Raw genomic sequence first — 22,440 nt, forward strand, 5'->3', positions numbered from 1 at the left:
AATATTTACCAACTTAATTTTGAAATATGAGTTGTTTACACACAAACATTATTATTTTAATATTTCCAAACTGATTTTTTTTAATATTAGTTTTCTATCTACATTAGGTTAGCAAAAGAAGCAAGAAAATAGTACTTACTTAACATTGCCGTGGCGAGGCCTAGTCCTGTGCAGAGGCCCCGGCCTCGCCTAGATTGCCCAGCCGGCCGAGGTGGCACCTTAGCAGGCTGGTGGCTGGGCCGCTACCCCCGCCCCCCCCACCATCCTCCCGCCCGCTGTACAATAATAGTATCTAAGCGCTATAATATTAGTATCTACCGACCCTATAGTAGTAAGTGCACACATTGGGGTGGGGGGGGAGAAGAGGACATGACACTTTGAAGAAATTACCTCAGCGTTGTGTGTATTTTTTTGTGCATTTTTAACGGGAAAGAAAAAAAATTCCCCCCTCCCAACGAAGGTGTGTGCGTTGCTAGGGGCAACCCCCAGTCAGCGTTTCGCGCATGCGCAAATGCGTGCTTTAGCGCTCATGGAGCGGCGTATAGAATTAAATAAATAATGATACATTTCACTAAATTGTTAATTTAACTACTTTAAAGTTGACGGATGGGAAAATGGAACAGTGCTGGCTCACCACGGGGCTTATGGCATGGTACCTGGCTACTTTTTGTAAACATACACCCCACGGTTTGCGAGCCAAATACTTCACAAGTTGCGTCCACAGACAGATGGACGGACGGACAGACAAAAAATTACATTTATAGGCAAGATACGTGTTGATCAGGCAAAGGATTAAAGAAGCTTCGCTTATGCCTGGTGCTGTGGAGCTAAATAGTGGAAAATTGTGGGAAATTGGACATGAATTAGCCCAGTACCGTTGCTATATTGTGTTTGACCTTATGGAACCCGTACTTATCGGCCGCTTCCATTAAGGTGGATACTGTGCTCAGCGGTTGTAATTGAAAGGCTGCCAGTGCAAATTTATATTCCAAGCCAGAACTCTGTCCGTCCTCATGTGTTTGAGATGGTGAAGTTGCCCCCCTCCCCGCCCAAAAAAGTCTACCTAGTCGTAAATAACAATTACACAAATTTGCATGCCAGTTAAATTGGAGAAAAAAAACGGGGACCTTTTGGTTGACCTGCCGTTGCATGGGTGCGATGAGCAAATTGAATATACCGTGTCGTCGTTTGGGCTTCGTTTTGCGTGCGGTTTTCTATACTGCAGGGACTGCTGGTGGTGAAAATACTGGCATGCCACCAGAATAATTTGAATAAGTCCAATCAAAGTATAACAGTTAAGAAAAACACGTTTAAATGTGACGCGTAATAATACGGAATACGAGCTTGCGTTTTTTTTCTCTCATTGGTTATAGTTACGGCCGAAGTTTTGTAAGGTTCTTTCTCTGCACAAAAAGTGCACGCTCATTAATAACATTGTGAATTCTCCAGGCTAACGGCGAGGTTAAATGTTGCCTGTATACTTCGCGAACCTTTATTCAACTGGCTACCCGACGTATCCTTCCCCTCGAACACCTTCACCTGAGATAGGGTTGGGAGGTCTGTCAGCGGCAAGCACAGAAACCTTCATGTGGATAATTGGTTTGTGTATTTTTGGAAGACTTTTAACAGACAAGTAGTCTTTTTTTTTTACCTAATTGCGTTTGTGTGTACATCCAGGTATGCATGTTTCGTTGTGTATGTGTATAAACCTGTAACATCCAGATTATTTATCCATTGACCTGTGCATTTACCTTTACCACTCTGTAAAATCTTAAGTGCTATAGTGCTATACCACTTAAGATTATAGCGGTGAAATAGCGGTGGTTGTTAGTGTTTGTACATTGTGTGCGCACATATATGTGCCTGTGCGATACGAACCCGGCGACCCGAGTTCGATTCCAGCCAACACTATTGACAAGTATCTGAATCGGTTCTTGGCCTCTCTTAGGTCGACTCAGCATTAAATGAGTACCCTGCTGTGGTGCGATAAACATTGCCACTGTTGAGACAAAGGCGGCGGGGCATGGTGCTGTCTGCCCATCCCCCTCATGTACCGTACTGGCCTTCATAGGTGCTCACCCACAGCACTTGGCCTAAAAATCTATCAAGGCTATGAGGGGGATCTTTGTCTTTGTGTGCAATGGATTTGCACGTATGCATACGCGCGTACGTGTCTGTGTGCGCTGTGGAGTGCTTGCGCGTGTGTTTTTGAGTGCGTTTGTGTGGGAGGCCAGCAGCACTCTGATTAATAGCTGGCTTGCATAGTGACTGCCCCATTGGGCTTTTGGGCTGTATTGAACACGAGCCTATTACCTTTGCACACGCAGCTACTGTGGTCTGTGGTGAAGGGAAAGATGAGGGAAGAGGGACACGGATTGCAGTTTGGGGGGTTGGGAGGTAGATGCGGTGGGCGTTGGTGAAGCAGGTGGCTGTAATGGGGAGTGTGTCCGACTGGTATGGGTGATGAAACAATGGGGTTAGTGGGCTGGGGATAGTGAGGCAAATATGTGTATGTGTACGTCTGTTGAACGTCTTTCGCACCGTACGTAGCCAACCGTGCGTGCGAATGGTGCGGGGGAAGTACATCAAACTAAACACAAATATCAGTTCTAAAAAAATGAGTTTTAAATCTAGATTTTAAATTGCAAAGCTCCAGTGGCTTCCTTAAATCGGAAGGAAGAGCGTTACAGACGGCCGCTGAAGCGCATCCGAAAGCGCGCGATGCGGTTGACCATCTTTGTTCGATGGCCAGCAAAAAGCCGCTGCTGCTGCTGCTCGGATGACTGGAGTTCGTACGATGGTTTATCCTCCTTGACGAGATCGGCTAAGGCTTTGTTGCGTTGTATACAGCGCATGGTTTGCACTGTGGGATGCATCTCGCCTGTTGTTTCCGAGAAAGAATTGAGCCACGCGACATGCCGCGCACCCATTTCGCTCGGAGCGTGCCACAGTTGGAAGCATTCGTGTAAAGGTGATTAAAGAGCTTAAGGAGCAGCAGTTTGCAGCAGAAATGAGTGTGAATGCACGTGTTTGAGATGTGTTGGTTTGAGTACAGCGTGGATACGCTGCGTGTAGATGCACGCGGTAACACTTGGAAGGCAGGTGAGCTCCGAGATTGCTTTTTATGAGTGACTTGAAGAAAGCAGCCCCAAGCTATTAATATATGGCTTCTGTTATTTTCGCATTATATTAGATCACTTTGTGGTCGTGAATGAGAAGAAGGAGGATTGCTTATTTAAATCGTTGTGCTATTTACTGTTCGCCAGCGATACATTTTTTTAGTGCGCTGCTGTTGTAAAAAAAAAAACTTGGTCAATTATTGCTGTGAAATATACTGCCAATCGACCTTGCCATAAAACGACAGCTTCTTAGATTAAAATATTAAATACAGTGGCCTGCGTTGGAATGACGACGTGTTCTGCCGCGCAAGAAGCTGCAAGTTCCAGTGAAGGAAAATGCGTGTGATTTTTTTATTTTATGCTTTCATATTTCATAAGTATTGGCGTCTGGCAGAGAGTGCTTGCCACGGGCATTCGTGTGCAGTGAAATGGTTTATCAACGCCTGATGAAGAACTGAGCAGCTATTACGAAGGTTCGTGTATGCAAAGAGGATAGGAGACTTTTTTAAGAGTGAGGTTATCAATCTGGTCATTAATAATAATAAAAAGGCCTACCTGAAGTAAACTCATAGAATATTCACAGTTGTGCATTGGGTGACGATATTAGATCTATAAGAGTAATATTCAGTCCGTGTACTGTATTTCTACAAAGCTAAAAACCATCGGACAAATGACTTGAAAGCGTGAGGTGGTGGCGCAATGATTAGCAAGCTGCACTATGAACCCAGCGACCTGAGTTCACTTCCCAGCCATGGCTAGCGTCGGTGTCGAGTGATACCTCAAATTATGTCACGTCTAAAAACAACTTGAGCATCTCAAGATGCTGTACAGGGCAGGCGTATGAACTTAAACAGCAAGCCCACAGACAAAATAAGAAGACAAAATCAAAGGGAAACCGAGGGACCAGGCAGACCGAGCAGCGACACGGCACGGTGCACACGGCCATCGCAACCTCCATATCACCGCACGGACGGTGGGCCGTGCTGTAGTGCAGTGGCTGAGGCAACTACCTCGGAAGAGGGTGAGTTTTAGAATGGTGATTGAAGGAAAAAGTCGTTGAGTGAAATTAGATTATTCTTCTTCTTGGTTCACTCGGTAAAGTCACGTAGAAGGGAAATAATAAAATCATAAAAATTTCACATAATAAAATACAATTCTCACGACGTTTCGGCCACAACGCAAGCAGCCGTCCTATTTCCGACAGACCTGGTCTTCACCTGAGGACGGCTGCTTGCGTTGTGGCCGAAACGTCGTGAGAATTGTATTTTATTATGTTTTATTTTTATTATTGTATTATTTCCCTTCTACGTGACTTTACCGAAAGAACCAAGAAGATGAATCCCTGCAGTCACGAAAGCTTTAAATCGAAACGTCTTCTTCTTTCGTATGGCTGATGCAGATGCAGCAACTACAATTTCACATTCAGGTGGTCAAGCCAGATAACCACGGCAGGAGCCAGCCGAGTGCATCATCGCTGTGATGTCTCCTTCGTATTTGTGGATGGGGCATTGCATCGTTGTACGTCATACGGTCTGTGCTGGATGACCACGGTCGCACACTACTCCTGGAGAGTTTTTAATTTTCCATTTGTGCATCAGGAATCTGCATCTGACATGGTTTGTGCAGTGGATGCGGTTTAGGGTGGACCATCAGCTTCATGAAAGATCAAACCCAGGGAGCTTCTGCGTTGTGTCCTTTACAAAGGTCTGTTATTAGGACTTAACTACTTAATGAGAGAGGAGGGAAGGAAGCCTTTGGGTTTGTATTCTAGTGGTGTTTGGCGCCAACTGGAATCAGCAGTGTAGATGATGAGAGTCGAGCTTCCACATCTCCAAACATCTGGGAAGCTGAGAAGAATGAAGCAAGCTCCCACAGTCGAGACGTTGATGTTGAGTTTCACAATTTGGCTTTCGGGCCACTCAAGAGAAGTGCACAAAACGGGCACTTCCAGGGCCGTACAAACAGTGAGGGCAATCGTCCGTCTTGATTCCGGCTCGAATCGCGAGCTGATCTAAGGGATTTAAAGAATGTCCAAGGTCTGAGGTGGCCAAGTGCCTCCCAAGGCCAGGGTGCAGCGATGGGGGCACAGCAGCGATGCGGGTTTAGGGTTAGGGAAAGGGAGGTTGATAATGGGATGGCAGCTAGCAAGGCGGCAATAGTGTCCACAGTGGGGTTTTTTTTAGCATGGGCGTGAGACAGATCTATTTTGTGAAACCTAAGGACTAAGTGGCAGAGAAGATGGAGCAATTGACAAAAAGATGTGATATGAGGAGCTGGGGTGGTTTAAGTGGTGTGTGTAATATACATTGCAGGCACATGTTCAAAAATGTAAGTTGACTTTTTACAGTGGAGATTGTTTAGCTGACAAGGGGAGCGGTGTATGGAGTGTGGTGGGGACCTCAGATTAGCATGGTTGGCTCCGTATGGTGCAATAGAAGTTCTACATACAGACAAATGTTGATGCTTTTCTTCTCTAGCCAGTTGTAAGAAATACGCTCCGTATATGTCAGTATTTTTTCTGATATTTAGCAGGGGCGGCCGGGACGGTAACTTTGTTGGTCGTGCAGCTCAGTCCAATCGTAAGATCGTGAGTTTGTAAGTAAGATGAACATGACTCGGAAAATCGTAAACGCTTGTTTTCCCACTGCATATCCTGCACTAGTTTCCACCGCAGGGATGTGGGATATTTCCACCACGCTTAGGTCCAACAGTGGAGATGAGGAAGCACATAACAGACCTCGTGTAAGAACGAGGGAGGGGGGGGGCTCTTTTACGATTGATATTCAGGCAAGCAGAATCATTAAATGTCTCTCCTTGGCTTGCTTCTGGCAAGCGTGAGCTCAACAGCGGTGGGATGTGTCAGACACAGCAGGGAGCCTCGCTTTTCCTCGTTGTGTAGTTTAAAGCCATCAGCAGGCCAGTTCAAGGAGGGGTCGTTAACACCAGGAAATCCGCACCTGCTGCTGATTGCCTCGTGTTGAGCCCCTGTGAACATGCAAACCTCGCATCAGGCAGAGCAAAATGAGCGATTGGGAGGTCTCTCACTCCACGCTGGTAAATCGAGGGAAACGTGGTGGCGAGATGTTAACTACCTCTCCTGGTATACAGGAGGTCGTGGGTTGCGTGGATTTTTTCTCCGGGTCGTCCGACGTCGAAAAATAACGGCACGATTGTTGCTTTTTAGTGTTGCAGCTTATCTCGAATAGTCTAATGACTTATTTCACATCGGTAGCCAGGTGCTAGCCACACCTTCTTTACGTGATATTTGGAAATGCAATTAAGATAAGCATCAGCCATGTAATGAACTTTCAGTCATGATCTGTACTGCTAAAGTAAACTTCCATAGTCCGATTTCGATTTAAAGCTTTCGTGACTGCAGGGATTCATCTTCTTGGTTCTTTCGGTAAAGTCACGTAGAAGGGAAGTAATAAAATAATAAAAATAAAACATAATAAAATAATTCTCACGACGTTTCGGCCACAACGCAAGCAGCCGTCCTCAGGTGAAACCAGGTCTGTTGAGGCAACAGACTGAAGAGCCTTGCCACTGTACTGATGATCGCAGTTTGCCTTTAGAAGATTTGACTGGCTTGCTGTGTGTTACTCATTCCATCACGTGTTGTTGATTTTGTTGCCATGAAATATATACCACAGCTACCATCTTAACTTACTCAGCAACTTGTACAATTGAAGACTTCGTGGCAGCTTTTCTGTTGTTGTGTTGGCTGTATCAACATTAAACGAAAATAAAATTAATAATTCAGTGCGCAAAAACTGCAGCCCTTATTTAATTAAATTATTGGACATTTTTCACTTGGACATTAAGATTCACAGTGTGCGTTCGCCGAGGTTACGACGTAACAAGGTAACGGATTTGCCGTACCAAACTGGCTCTGCCTTTGCACATTTCCGCACGTTAATATCGAGTTCACATTGTAGTTTAAAACGCAGTTTATTGGAACAAGAAAAACATACTGCATTTCCGCCAGTTGAATGTATGTACGGTGGTATTTGTGTATGTAGAATATATATTAGGTTCACTTTTCCAGTAATTGATGTTGAAAAATACCAATAATTCCCAACACTTCTTGGATTCGCACGACGACACAATCAGCCCTTTTAACGATTGCAATTTAAATAAGGTGATAAATATTTAAATAAATCGATGTATGTAGTTTGAGAGAACATGACTTTTTTATTATTAAAGAAGATAAGGATATCTTTTCACGAAGAAAGTTTAAGTTTGAGAATAAGTCGCTGGCTTTATTTACTGTGAAAAAGCGTTTTTACCAGAAAGGCTATAATTGGGCCCGAGATATATTTTGTCTGCAAAAGTACAAATTGCACCTTATACAGGCTGTACGCTTTGGCGGTGGCACGCCCATTGTTGCAGAGGTGCACGGTTCAAACTCAGCAGACACCCTGATCAATACTGTGCGTGTAATAACCACATTCGTCCCTGACGTCGGCTTCAGAGTGGACGACAAATATCCCGTGACGTCATTTGCAAGAGGAGGCCATTCTGTGCCAGCGTCTGGTTCAATTTTTAGTTTTTCAAATTCAAAAATATACAGCATATAACTCAATTGGGACTATACAGCAGCAATGATCAACCCCTACTGGCAACCTATTGCCACCGGTTACTCAGGTGCCACGGTGGTGAGATGTTAACTACCTCGCCTGGTATACAGGAGGTCGTGGGTTCGATCCCGACCCTGGCACCTGTATATTTGGGGTTTGCATGTTCTCCCTGTGGTTGCGTGGATTTTACTCCGGGTCCTCCAGTTTTTTGTTCCAAATTTAGAAACATGCGCTTCCAGTATTTGGCTGCTATACATTTCCACATGATAAGCCACATAATTCAGCTATCATTTGTGGCTAGGTCGCTTCTGAAAAAGAGCTACATCGCTCAATGGGCCTTACCTGAATTTTTTTTTTTCGATTTAAAGCTTTCGTGACTGCAGGGATTCATCTTCTTGGTTCTTTCGGTAAAGTCACATAATTTATTTTTATTATTTTATTACTTCCCTTCTACGTGACTTTACCGAAAGAACCAAGAAGGGCCTTACCTGGTAAAATAAAAAAAATCGTTTATAGTTTAGTTTAGAGTAGGCCATTGTTTGCCAGCATCGAGGTCCAAATTTTCCAAATTCGAAAATGTACCGCAATTTACTCAATTGGGATTATACTCATAGCAATCATCGCTCCCTACCTCCAGCCTATTGGCCCAGGTCACTTTCAAATGGGACTGCTGGTCTCTTGAGTTTGTGTACGGCTAAACTATAAGTAAAGTTATCTTTTCAAGTGAAACATTACAGAAGTTCACACCAGATTCCAAGTAAACAAAAATTGCACATAATCCCAACTGGGTATTCATCTTAATCTGTTGTTTTTATTGACTACAAACTTAACTTGCATGGTCCACCAGCTCTTCTTCCTCCAACTCATCGAAAAATAGGCCTACCCTATTTTTGGTGATCTCTACTGCATATCAGGTGGTTTAGCACTTGATGATGTTAATCATGGTCATTTGTAAATTAGTTAAATAAATGTAGATATTGGTGCTGTTCCAGAGACTGATGGGCTGGGCACAGGTGATGATAGAGCAAGAGAGAATAGGTGAAGCCATCCCATAGGAAGGTGACCATCAACAGGTCATCACCTCACCTCACTGGAGATTTTAGGGTCATGCCGCCAGAGCTCCCTGCACAATCAAACTGTGGGTTGCATTTGACGAGCCAGCTTAGTGGAGGGCTGTGCTCGTAAGGAGGCTTCACTGCCATAATTTCCATTTCCCATTACTTAATGCCACCTGCACAACAAAGCCCCTTGTTTAATTCTGGGCAATAGCAATAAGTGGCATTTTTGGCATGAGTCACCTCAGTTCTAAGTACACACACACACAAGCGCACGTGCACCCTCTTAGCAACAGTTACAGATTCGTAAAAAAAAGGAAATAAAACCAAATGACAGCCACCTGCTTCTAATTAAATGAAATTGAAGCCTTTTTATGTGTAAGCATAGTCTGCCTTAATACCTTGAGAATAGTTAATTTCACTTCGTCCTCACTCTGAGAAACCAAATAGACCACGCACTGTTTACAATATCGAGACACTCACTAGGTTTTAGAAAGCTTTGTGCCATTGATACGGCAAAGTTCACTTACATTAGCTGTGCTCGTACTTGTGTACGAATGGTGGATTATTCCTACTCCGAGAGATGGGAGGAAATCTCCGAGGCTCCCTTTGCGTTCGATATTGGCGCAGGTTGATCTTGCGTCAACTCGACTTGCCACATGAGCCACTTACGTAGCTCCCCTTCGGAGCCAGTTTTATTGAAGTTCAAAGTTCGATTCCTCTGGCTCTGTGGACATCACGCTCCTTGAGACGAGCAGGTACTCATGTCTGTAGTGGGCAAGTAATGATCCAAATAAATAATTTGCATTCAGAATAAAAATGAGGACTGCAACAGAGGTCGCAACCGGGTACCCGATACCCGTATCCTACCCGATACCCGGCTACCCGTACCCGGCCAGGTACGGGTACCCGTTTGTGACCCTGGTGCGGCCGGGTACGGGTAGGCCGTGAGTCACTGGTGAGTAACCGTTTGTCACTCATTTCGGGTAGGGTACGGGTACGGATAGGGAACGGGTACCCGTACCTGGCTGGGTACGGGTACGGGTACCCAATTGCGACCCTGGTGCGGCCGGGTACGGGTAAGGAATCAAAACCCGTTTGCGACCTCTGGACTGCAACCCTTTGCGAGTCGACTGCAGCCTGAAGGCCTCTTCGACTGACACAGCCTGAAGGCCTCTTCAGGCTGTGTCAGTCGAGAGGGTGATTATAAATGTACGCGGCCAAATTGTTGATGTCACCCAGTGCCCGGATTATCCTGGCAGCAGTGATTCTGCACTTCTTCTTGGTTCTTTCGGTAAAGTCACATAGAAGGGAAGTAATAAAATAATAAAAATAAAACATAATAAAATAATTCTCACGACGTTTCGGCCACAACGTCCTCAGGACGGCTGCTTGCGTTGTGGCCGAAACGTCGTGAGAATTATTTTATTATGTTTTATTTTCATTATTATATTACTTCCCTTCTACGTGACTTTACCGAAAGAACCAAGAAGATGAATCCCTGCAGTCACGAAAGCTTTAAACCGAGATTCTGCACTTGCTCTATTACTATAGTACTATATTGGCTTCAAATTTAATGAACGACTGGGTGTTTAAGGTTATAGATTTGTCGTATTGTCTGGCTGTATAGCAAATGAAAAAATACAATTACTTTACTATGCAAGTTAAAATCTGTTTTCATATTTGTGTTTTTTGTTTATTTAAGGCCCCTTTATAAGATATGCTACAGGCCCCGCACTAGCTTAATCCGGCACTGATGTCACGTACATGGAAATCACAAGGTCTACAAATATAGGCATATGCAAGTGAAGAAAGGAATAATGTTTCACCATGTTTTCACGATTTACATGAGTAAACGCTTAGTCGTGCATCCAATTATGTAAAGGGGAGGCAAATGCAACATGCGCTGCTCAGTAACGTTTGAACCAATTACACACATTTACGTTTAACAGTCGTGGCGACATTTTATAGACTTACTGCTGATGTTGTCTGAGCATATGTTCCAGCTGCAGTATGACTTACCTCCAAAAGTTCGCGTTTTCATGCTTTTAGCTGAAATTTAATTTGGTGTACACAGTACATCGCAGGGGAAAAAAACAATGTTACACCAGTCAGAGCGTTTTGTTGCCAGGCTATTAAGATTAATTGTGAGGCAATGTGCTATCTGGTGTGGTGCTTATGCACTTTTGTCTTTCATGCCTAAACAAGCTGTCAAACCAAGCCAGTAAATGAGTCTTCAAATTCAGCACTGCCAAAAGTAGAATTTCGACTGACGTCATATTTACAGAGTATATAGCATTATGATTCAGTCCAGGATGCCCTCTGTTAGCGAGTCCGTTGAGCTGTGTTAATGTGCACCAATGTGTTCCTCTAGTAGCTGCAATAATAAACTAATACAAAAAATACTATCAAAAACCTGAAATTTGCTCGGTGGCATCCCTGCGGTATAATCGCATGACGCGCGTGCCCTTGTTTGCAAAGCTTGCTCTGTTGCACTGGCTTAATAGCCCACGTTCGCTGTAGTGCGCTCTGAATAAAATACACGAACAAAGTAGAAGAAATATCAACTTTAAGCACAAACACTCGCCTCGGTGGACAGGAGCGGCCGTGCAGCTCTATTATATGTCAGTTGCACACACGTGTCCCGAGGATTCCTTGCTGAGCAGCGTGCTTTACACTTGGCAAATAGATGTTAACAATAAGAAGATGGCTTCACGTTACACAGACGGAGACTATTTCAGCATGTCTTATGGACATTGTTATATCCACGCGGAGGTGATAAATAACGAAGCGTGCATATTGGCAGTGGTTGAGGATTTTCCCGCTTGTAAGTGTACATACGTATGTACATCTTATTCTGGAACTGTAACGTTTTACATGGGTAGATCGAGTTGAGATGGCCAGTTGAGAATGCCATCGGATGCGACATGAACTATTGTCGTCATGCCGAGAGGGGACGACTGCTTGCAGCGCGTTTAATTTTGTGACGTTGGCCATGAGCCGCAATGTACATCGTCTTTTAATCGTCGCCGCTCGTGCATCGGATACGATCCACATCGCCCACGGGAAGTCCCTGATGTGGTTTTGGATCGAACTACTTGCTGCCGGGATAACACCAGGCCAGGAGGTTCGGCCGTAGGATCTTCAATTAGGCTCTTAATAAGTCAATAGATATTTAGGGTTTATTGTCGCTGCTCTGGTGGAGATAGCAGAGTTACTCCGGTCTGCTTGCAAACAAGCTTAAGTTTCTTAATGAGTCGTGCCACTATTGATTTACATTTGTTTAATTTAATTCTAGAATTACCATATTCTCCAGATTATAATGCACACTTTTATCCCTGGGGAGGGGGCGGGATGCAATTATATAATGCAGAGAATGCATTGTCTTGCGGAAGTCATGTTTTAATTTAGTAAAAAAAAAATCTTGTGATGCAACAACAGCGCCAACAAAGTCCTCCGCTGCAATACATCACCACCAAGAGCACGCAAGACCACCAGCAGCAGCAGCCGTTCATGATCAGCTTCTGGAAGACGGCTGCTTTCTGGCTTACCTTATTGTCCACACTTTTTTCACGATCAACCCCGAGATTTGGGGTTGCGTTTTACTTTCTGGCCCATCTTATTATCAAGATAATACGGCATTGCCGACTGTTGCTGCTGAGCTGTCGTGGCTAGAGTTAACTCTGTTTCGCTCCAAATATCTCCGAGTCCCCCTGTTGTCTACACTTTGTCTACACTTTGATGCATATGGCACTTATGAGCTCAGTCTCGTAAGCGATGGTGCTGCGAGTAACCCACCACAAGCCTTTGAGCCACACAAACCGGCAGTGTAAAAGGTAACAACAGCTGTCAAGCTCCATGCATAAATAAACCTTCACGCTTGCCAGTGCCACTAGAAAGGACCTCTGGACCTGAGTGGCCACAGGTGCATGTGTGCGCAGAATAGCAGGAATATAAAGTGGGCCGTGCCTTGCCCTTGTACATATGTTTAGGGTTTTTTTTGTACGGTAGGATTATTATGCAACATCGTTCCATCGGGGCCGGTGTCCCACTTGACTATATTAATCAAGTGCTTTCCACAGCCAGCTTTTTGAAGCATTCATCAGCAACCTTAGGCTCAGATTAATAAAACGGTACAAAGTCTGGAATCACACCGTTGGGAAATGGAAAGATGCATTTTTGGAATTGCTTGACGTGACAGCTTTGCACCAGGGAAACATTGCATATTTAGACATCAGGCTTAAGTAGACCACGCGGACATGACAGGACATACTCCTGGAAGAATTGGCAACCGGTGGATAGAGATAAAAGAGAAAAAAACAACACTTAAGATAAGGATGGACTCGAAGTTGTCATCAACAAATGTCCTATAAAAGCTGTTGGTGTGCAATAGCCAAACGGAATGCAGTTGGCAAAAGCAATATTTTTTTCTGTACCAATATTGAAACAATAAATTAACCTGCCTGCAGTTTAAACACTGAAATAATAATGAAGCAATACGTAAATACAGTTCTCTACGTGTTCCTTAGATGTTGAATCACTCCCCGAGTACTGTGGATATAGACATGGCAAACAAATGTTGAAGCTCTGCAACGCTTGCTCGATGTTTTTTTTTTGTGTGTGAAGATGCTGACGCCCTCCTTGAATCTTAAACACGTTGGAGTGACCCGTGCTTGGGACACGCGGATACCCAATTTGAGGCTGGGCTTCGTTTAAGAAAGCTGCGTGGCACAGAGCTGGGGCTCGCCCATGCATCCTTCGCATTTTAAAATACTCGCTGCGAGTCAAATAAAAGCATAACAATGAGACGAGGGACGTGCCCGTCCTACGGTGCACAAATGCGTGCCGCATGACGCAATGCAGAAAGACACTTTCCCACGATTAGCTTTCGTGCGCACGACCGTCGGCTTCATTCGATGGAACGTGCGAATTCTCGCACTGCCGATGTTTAAACAATTCCAGGCCGCTTCGCAAAGGCAGCCTGGTGGCACGCGTGTGCCAGTACGATGTTTTGCATTGTTATTGTTGTAATTGGTCCTCTGGTTTTTTTTTTTATCTCCTGCCATGCAAAGCGCTCGCCGAGGAATTGGCCAAACGTCCCAATGCAGGTAACTCCTTCGAAGAGCCTGGAGATTCTTCCTGAAACTTTGTTGGATAAATGAAAAATATATATTAAAATTTAAATTCCCCAGTTTGTGCTAAGTTTCCTTTCTGCGATAATATCGATTGGAAGGAATCCGTTTTGAGGTGCATTTTGCTATGATTGTTACAATGTGCGGTAATGTGGAGGCATGACTTTGATCATTGATGGCTCCTACGATGTAAGGGCACTCTGGTAGCAATTTTAATTCGACTACACCTTGCAAACAGAACTGATTGAAACCATACCTTGTCCAAACAAATACTTGAGGGCAACATTCATTTGTAAGGCCTGTTGTCCAAAGGCAATACGTGTTATTTTCTTCAAGTCATGAAAGAGAGACCCTCTTTTCATCTTGTTTATTTTTCATCTATGGAAATGCATACAAGTCAATTGCAAGGCTGTCCAGTTCCAATTTCCAATACAAACCGTGTTTTCCTTTGGCCTGGTCATATATTTTATTGAAAGCTCATGGGATTTTCACCAGGACACTTAAGGTTAACACCTTGGATCCGTGCTCTCTGCTTTAAGAGCTCATGAGATCAACCATCTTGTAGAAAGGAGAAAAAATAATCAAATAGTTCATGCTGTTTGTGGGAATCCAATAAAACATGTATAAGAGACTATGACAAAATCCAATAGAAATCTATTGCTTGTGTCGCCGAGGTTAATGTTTACACTAATAAAATGTAATCAAGCCTTGTGGCTTTTACAGAACATCACATTAAGGAGCATTGCCCCTTCATGTAACCATTCAAGTTATGAGCAAGGTCAGACAATGCACACTTAGAGTCGCCTTCATATTTAATTGTGAAAAATAGCTTTTTCAGAATTGGAGAAACTCATTTTCATCTTCCCGTACGCATGTATGAATAATTTTTTGGCTTAAGCACAAGGCCAGGGTTGAGTGGGTTGCACAATGTTCAGTTTTAACCGTGCTTCTATCTTTACGATCCATAAGTAATTCGGTTCTTAGAAGGCCAAATTACCCAATTCAATTGGCTTCCATAGCAAGCGAAGAAGGCGCCTCTTCCCCCTGGGTCGTCTCAACCTGACGTGAGCGCCAGGTGCTGCGTCCTCTTGGCAGAGCCAAAGGTAGAGGTGGCCAAGCGTGGAGCTGGACGCTGAGCCCCATTGTTTGCCGGGTCATTAAACCAGACGCTTCCCAGGGAGCACTTCCCTCGGCCCATGGCTCAAAGAGAGCCGTGCGTCGCACTTCTGCACACCACTAACTAATCTGCGGGAATTCCATTGCATTGCGTGCATAGCTGTCCAATTTGTAGAGACTCTCGGAACGTGGAGTGAAATGTCGAACATCGTATCGGATATGGATGTTGAACGTATTATGTTGAACGTCTTTCGCACCGTATGTAGCCAACCGTGCTGATCGGAGGTGGATAACGTGCGGTACAACCCTAAAACGCAATCGGAGAGCTGTAATCACAATACAAGTGTTATTATATCAGGGGTCCTTAATAGTGATGAGTTCAAAGGCAGTGTCTTCCTGGTCAAATGAGCAACGGCATAGCGCTCATCATTGTTGTGATGAGCCGTTGCCAGACATTCCACATTCACAGGGCAGTGGCCACTTCGCACAGGATGATGATGATGGTGAACAACTTCCTGTAAACTGAAACTCGGCTTTGTCTCTGATGAAAGGACGAAGATTCGAGGAGATCGATCCCTCACCAGGATTTGAACTCGTCTTGCAGAGTTCTCTCAAGCTCCAGCCAATTGTATACAAATTATTGTCGTCGCCAATGAGGTATCGCTTTTATTGTTTAATACTAATTTAATATCAAAAGGGAAAAAAATGGAATGTTACATTATTTTAAGCCCGATTGTAACCAGATAGAGTGCATTTGGAGAATGCAGGTTAAGTGTTTAGCGTTCACCAGTCTCCCGTACCTTGCGGGAAGGAAGAGAAAAAGGTGTTGTGGCAGATAAGGTTTTTTTCAGTAAATAACTAAACAAATAAATAACAGCTAGATAAAAAGAGGGAGAGAGATTTTGCTCTGATCGCCGTACGGCTTTGCCTTGCGCTGGGGTTTGTCGACGGAAAATGGAGCGGCAGGTATGAGGCAGGTCAAAAAAATCAATACCAAAGACTAAAGATCTCCCCCGCCGTATAGCCTTAACAGACTATCAGGGCAAGTGCCGTTAGCGAGCAGTAGCAGCAGCAGCAGCATCCGCGCCGCCTATGAAGGCCGGCGTGGGAAAAAGTAAAAAAAAGCCAATGAACACCACATACGACGGCGCATTGAGGTTTTCACCGCAGGTGGCGGGGCCGCATCAACGGATTCTGTCCGGGGGTGGGGGATGACGCAGGCTTCCGCAGCAGATTGTTGGGGCTGGTGTTGGGACCCCCCCCCCCCCCGGCTTCTTCTCGGCTTGCTAAACAGGCACGACCTGGGTGACCGATGCAAACTTGGACAAAGTTTTCCCTCGGCGTGGCGTGGGGGGTGGGTGGAGGGGGTTTGGGGTGTTTAGGATTCCGCCTTTTTAACTTTTCCCCCAGATTTCCCATGCGATATGCAGTGTGGCATGGCCCCGCTTTTGAAGTGTTGCCTGTCAAACCTGATAGATAGACTCTTGCAGCGGAGAACGCAGAGTCCTCATTAACCCCTTCAACCCCCCCGGGTTTAGCAGCTGCACATTTTACCTCTCCAGTGTGTGAGTGACCACCGATGTCTGCAGAATTGGGAAATTTTAGAAGCAGAAGTTGTTGTTTAATTTTAGATGAGGTGCCATTAAAAATCACAAGGTGGTTGTGTGGCTCGTGGGGGCCTCAAAATAACCAAGTTTCCTCGCTAAGCCAAAGCCACCGAGATTATGGGGTTTAAATTGTGGCAGCGTTCTGCGATTAAACAGAGTTCCCAAGCTCAGTGGGTTGATTACCATGGCCTTGTTCATAAATCGCTTTACCGCCTTCGAAACGTTACGTGTATCGTCATTGTTGCTTTTCACCGACTTCATCCCAGTCCAGTTGAGAGGAATAAACATTTTTTTAATTCTCCTAATTTACTTGGATGCTGCGAGCATTTTGTTACGGAGTCTTAAGGAAGTCGGCGCCTCTGGAGGTCTTTTCTTGTGTAATCTTGTTTAGGACTGATTACTGATAAGATGTCGCATTCTGCTGACCATGATAATTCTGGGAGGACGTTCTTCGTCTCATTATAATCTACGATGTAACACAATTATGATATAAACGTTGATAACAAATATTTTCTGATACTCCTCAGTGATAGTTTTATTGCAAGGTTTATTATACCGTGCCCCTACGGGACATTTATGAAAAAGAGCTTCAAAGATCATCGGACTTCACCAGGATAAATAAATATTATGATTGCATTTTTTATATTTAAAAAAATTTCCTCTATTTTTTTATATCTTTTGGGTTTTTTACACGTTACAAAAAAATCCCAGGCTGTAATACGAGACCGAAAAACATAGATTTTTTTCGGGGATTTAAACACCAGCGAAACGTCGTATTCGAATTGTAAATGTTGTGGGTTTACTCTCCAGCAATCCGGTGTGCCGAAGTAGCTACTAATTGCACGTTTTGTTCACGTGACAAACTTTACTAAATGACTGTCGGCTGGTGGCGGGTTTAACGACACATTTATGTTCATGCCATCCAACCCTAAAACATTGTTGATTGTTTTTATCGAGGTGTGACCACTAATCGTGACAATTCATCGAATCGCTAAGTTGAGGGTGGGGGGGTTGAATCATTACACGCATAATGCAGTACACGTCGTTATTAATCGCTCTCTTAACCTACACTGTACCGTGTTTGATACTCTATCTTCGTATGCTCATTTTTACACAGTTTTTCTGAATTTGTTGTTGGCAGTGAATTCACAATCAATAGATGCCCCATAACGCCAGCCGCAAATCTTGAAGTACATTATTTTTTAAAGCGCTCTCATGTAATCACACTTTCTTTTTACCTCCTCACTCGTGGAACGTTCTATATGCTGACGTTAGGGGCATGCACCGCAAAAATGAAATTGAATGGGAGCCCCCGTAGAGAGCAATAAAATGCAAAGGATATCCGGCTCTGAATGGAAGAACATACCGGCTAATTTTTTTTTTTACATTTTCAATAATGAATGCTAAATCTACTCATGGCTCGCACTTTATGCACACGGCGCGTTTGCGTAAATACCGGGATATATTCTAATTAATGTAACATTCCGAGAGAAGTAGAAACAAAAAATATGAAGCTTTACATCTCTAACTTTTATTTTCTCGTTATGTTTCTCGCGCGTGTGAGTGCCACGCGCCTCCATATACAGATTCCGCTATCTCTTCGTATTCAGTGTATGAGCGTCGCTCACTCTTGCTGTCCGCGCTCGTTGGCAACTGCGCTTGAGAATGTAATGAGGCACTGACTTTCCCAATATTCACCTCGTGGCCACGCCGCCAGCAGCAGCAGCAGAGCACCACTTAGATGGAATCCGGAAAGCGAAAACCCTGGGAATTGTATGACAGACTTTGTGACAAATGACTCTTCAGCCAAAACGCGGGTGCCGTGCTGTGGTCTGGACTATTCCCCAAGCAGATTACGTGCGTGCGAGCGCGTGTGGTTAGCATTGTTTTCACGTTTTCCCTCTTCTCACCCCCAATAACCTTAACCCTGTCCCCCCCAACGCTGACCCCCTCACATTGAATACATATGTTTGAATGTCCTACGAAGTGAAATGATGTGCCGTATAAAATAATTCTGATTTCACTATTGAAGCGCCGTGCAATTTTTTTAAAGGTGCTGAATAAACTCTTGATTATTATCACCAGTATTGCTATAATATACGACCGCCAGTAAATCGCGTTACTATTTTACTTTTGTTTAATTATGCTAATCCGCTTATTAATTGCAATTCTGAGTCTAATCACACAGTATATCGCCCTGTGTATAGCAGTGTGGTGATTAATGTCAACTGCATCACACATGCTGTTAATGCAGTCCCGATAGCTCTCATCTGTGCCACACAACGCACCCATTCAACCCGCACTCGCCCGTACTTTGTATCTGAAAACCATCCGCATTATTATTATTATTCTGGGCACGTGTCAAAGAATGTGTGTGTTTTAGCATGAGCCCTTACCACACACGTCTCACCCGCACAAAAGATGTTACCTTGAAACGAGCCATCCTGGGCACCTGTTTTGTTTGGGCACGGTGCTATTTTGTGCGGCCAGTTGTTCCTCTTTGCTTACCAAAGGGATTTCTATTCCCTTCTCCTGGGAAGTGTGCGCGCGTGCATGAAAATGCTCGCATAAGTCACGTGACGGAATTCAAAATTAATAGCAATGCATCAAACGCACACTTCCGTTCAGGTGTTGTGGTGCTTTCCCCTCCCAACCTTTTATTTTTTTTGGGTTGCGTGGCATTTTTATTACCCAATAATTTTTTTTATCATTAAAGAGCTTGTTGAATAATGTATTAGCGTACATTGAATGAGTTTTTAATTTTTTTTACCAATGTGAATGTGTTCAAAGCACATATCTGATTGGATACCTGTGGCCATATACAATTGCAAGCGATATGCTGGGTTTAAATTTAGGGTACTTAAAAAAAACACACGTGAATTGGTGGTAACATAGCTTAGACAAGTGTCACTTTACCTAATTCATGCAGTGTGTAGTTCATAGCTGAACTTAGCAACATCGCAGGCTATCTGGTGATGTCCACCGTGTGAGCTTGCTGGTGCACGTTTTTCCGCTTTGTACGTCGGGCGCCCAAAGGGTCTCGGTGTAATTAAGTTGTAAATTGCTTCTTGATTTGCGTTTATATATATATTGTTGCGCGTGGAAATATCATAATTGTTTTTACGTCACACAAGTGTGAATTTGGGATGCTGTGTAGAACTGCAGTGGCCTTCAGCATCGCGACTCTAGGGGTGGCGACACAGCCGAACAGGAGCGTGCTTGCTGCTTGTTGCAGCTTTGCGGTTTGAGCCCATCAGATGCTGTGGTTAATACTGCGGACTCGATTGATGTACGTTGAACTTCTTCCGCACACCGTTACGTAGCCAACGGAGGTGTGGGCGAGGGACAACAAACGAAACACAAAATTAACCAGAAACACGGACCGCCTACTGCGCATTGGGCATTGAAGATCCCGTGATGTAAATCGGAAAAGAGTAGATAATGTGTGCAGGCTTCACTGGCCAAACTCGGCACGTTCGAAATATAACTGCAAATAACCTAATTTGGGGGGAAACCCACACAGCAACATCGCCCCTGTAACCAGCAGACCATCTGTTGAAACAGAGCACCTTTGTGATATCCTTACACGATAAGAATTGTGCAACTACAAAATATATTCAAATATTATCATTATTAATTCAGTAATAGTGAAATGGAGTGGGTAGCCCCAATGATTACATTTCTCACTTGAGATGTATTACTTGCTTCGAAATAATAGTGATTTCCATTCCAATTGCCCTTAAGGTTTTTAGCTACCGTTGATCCCTCAAGGCTAAACTGCTCCAGGGAAAAATGTGGCTTCGGAACAATGCAGTTATATGTAGGATGGTGCACACTTGTGAACATGTACGTGCGCACCGCATGTCCACGCGTTTGACGGGTGTGCGCATTACCAAGCCTCGTATTCTTTTCCTGCCGGAAAAGCGCTGCGTTTGATTAACGAGGAGTGTGTTTGTGTGTGTGACCGTTAGACCATACCGCAGCCAATTGCGATGGAGCCATGTGCAGGGAACCGTGCGGCCATATACTCGGTGCTGGTGAGACTGCCCCGGGGTTTGAACGCCTGCCCTCCACCCGGACAGTCAGGTGGGTTTTGTGCGCGCCATTGTGGCCGGTACGCGGGCCCGCGAATGTGTGTGTGTGTGTACGCGTGTTATTGGATTTGTACAAAGTCGAGACCTTCCCCAGAAACCCTGGCGAATGGAGGAGTTTGTTTGGGGTTGCTGAGAGAAAATGGTAGTCCCACTGCCACCAGTTTACAACATCCCACGTCTGAGAATGAGGAGGCTTACCGCAGAAATTCGACCAGAGGTACGGTGCTGCAAGAGATGTGGTGGTCACAGGGTTGCTGAGGAGATTGTAACTTTCTCGGCAGCTCGCGTTTACAAATCACTGTTTAATTCCATCAAAAAAGTTATTTGCGGCATCACACCCATTACGATCATTAAGGGAAACTGTGGTGATGAGTTTTCTGACCCCCAGGAACAAGTTTACACATTTGCTGAGCAATTCTGCTAGGTCTTGGAGGTGAGGGCAAGCCCCAAAACCCATATAATATCATGAGGCAAGGTGGGGTTAACGCTGCTGAGGCTGTCACGCCTCAAAATATTGGCTGAAGTTACTTCCTCCTGTAAGATGCTGGCTGATGTGCCATCTTTTTTTAGGAAATGCAAAGAGCGACCCAGAGCCTGAAACCAGGTAAAGCACTGGGCAAAGTTGACCTCCCAAGCAAACTAAACTTAAACTAAAGTATTTTTTATTTTGCCAGGTAAGGCCCACTGAGCTACATAGCTCTTTCAAGAGGCGACACGGCCACAAATGATAGCTCAACAAAGTTGCCTATGTGGAAATGTATAGCAGCCAAATGCTCTAAACGCACGCTGATTCTAAACATGAAGGGAAAAACTGGAGGACCCCGAGAAAAATCCACGCGACCACGGGGAGAACATGCAAACTCCAAATATACACGTGTCAGGCTCGGGATCAAACCCACGACCTCCCGTATACCAGGCGAGGTAGTTAACATCTCGTCACTGTGGCACTGAGGGCGGGTGGCGATTGTGTTCAGGCTGTGCCCTCTCGAGTATTATTACAACCGTTTGGGCCACAGGGCGGGTTCCATCGGATTGGACACTGATTGCAACAACTACCGGGGACATCTCCCCTCCTCAAACCAGAAGTCGCAACCGGGTACCCGATACCCGTACCCTACCCGATATCCGGCTACCCGTACCCGGCCGGGTACGGGTACGGGTACGCGTTTGCGACCCTGGTGCGGCCGGGTACGGGTACGGGTAGACCGTGAGTCACTGGTGAGTAACCGTTTGTTACTCATTTCCCAACGTCTTGTCTCTTCTCACAATTCAAGTTCCTAGAATCAACCCACCCGCGCCTGCAACATGGCTTCATCCCAGAGGTCGCAATCAGGTACCCGATACCCATACCCTACCCGTACCCGGCCGGGTACGGGTAGGGTACGGGTACCCGTTTGCGACCCTGGTGCGGCCGGGTACGGGTAAGGAATCAAAACCCGTTTGCGACCTCTGCCTCAAACAAAGTGTGCCTGGAAAAAAAAGTTCTGCTGCGGACAATTTAACATATATCATATCTCACTCCGTGTTACAAGGAGTGCAGTGATGTGTTCTGCCAGTTGGGGTTCACCTGTTTTTAAACGTGTTCATGTGGTCTGCAGATTTACACGAGACTTCTTGTCGTAGGAGAATCTGTCTCCTCCCCCCCTGTAACCTCCAGCATATAAATTCTGTCAATGTCCAAAGAATCAAAATGGCTGTTTGCAATCTAAACTGCAGCAAGCAATGCTTTCTTTAAAG

The 22,440-nt window shown here is 44.7% G+C and overlaps 1 protein-coding gene across 2 annotated transcripts in view; it reads left to right on the forward strand.

Moving 5' to 3' along the window:
* The window catches only part of ATRN (attractin), a 298,845-nt gene that overhangs the window by 268,484 nt on the left and 7,921 nt on the right, over positions 1–22,440 (forward strand). For both annotated transcript variants that reach the window (XM_078599563.1, XM_078599564.1), the window contains exon 28: positions 20,581–20,695. In XM_078599563.1, the coding sequence (XP_078455689.1) occupies positions 20,581–20,695 (115 nt within the window). The remainder of the gene's footprint in view (positions 1–20,580; positions 20,696–22,440) is intronic.

This window comes from Lampetra planeri, chromosome 12 (assembly GCF_965212315.1).
Source record: "Lampetra planeri chromosome 12, kcLamPlan1.2.h2, whole genome shotgun sequence".
Classification (NCBI taxonomy): Eukaryota; Metazoa; Chordata; class Hyperoartia; order Petromyzontiformes; family Petromyzontidae; genus Lampetra; species Lampetra planeri.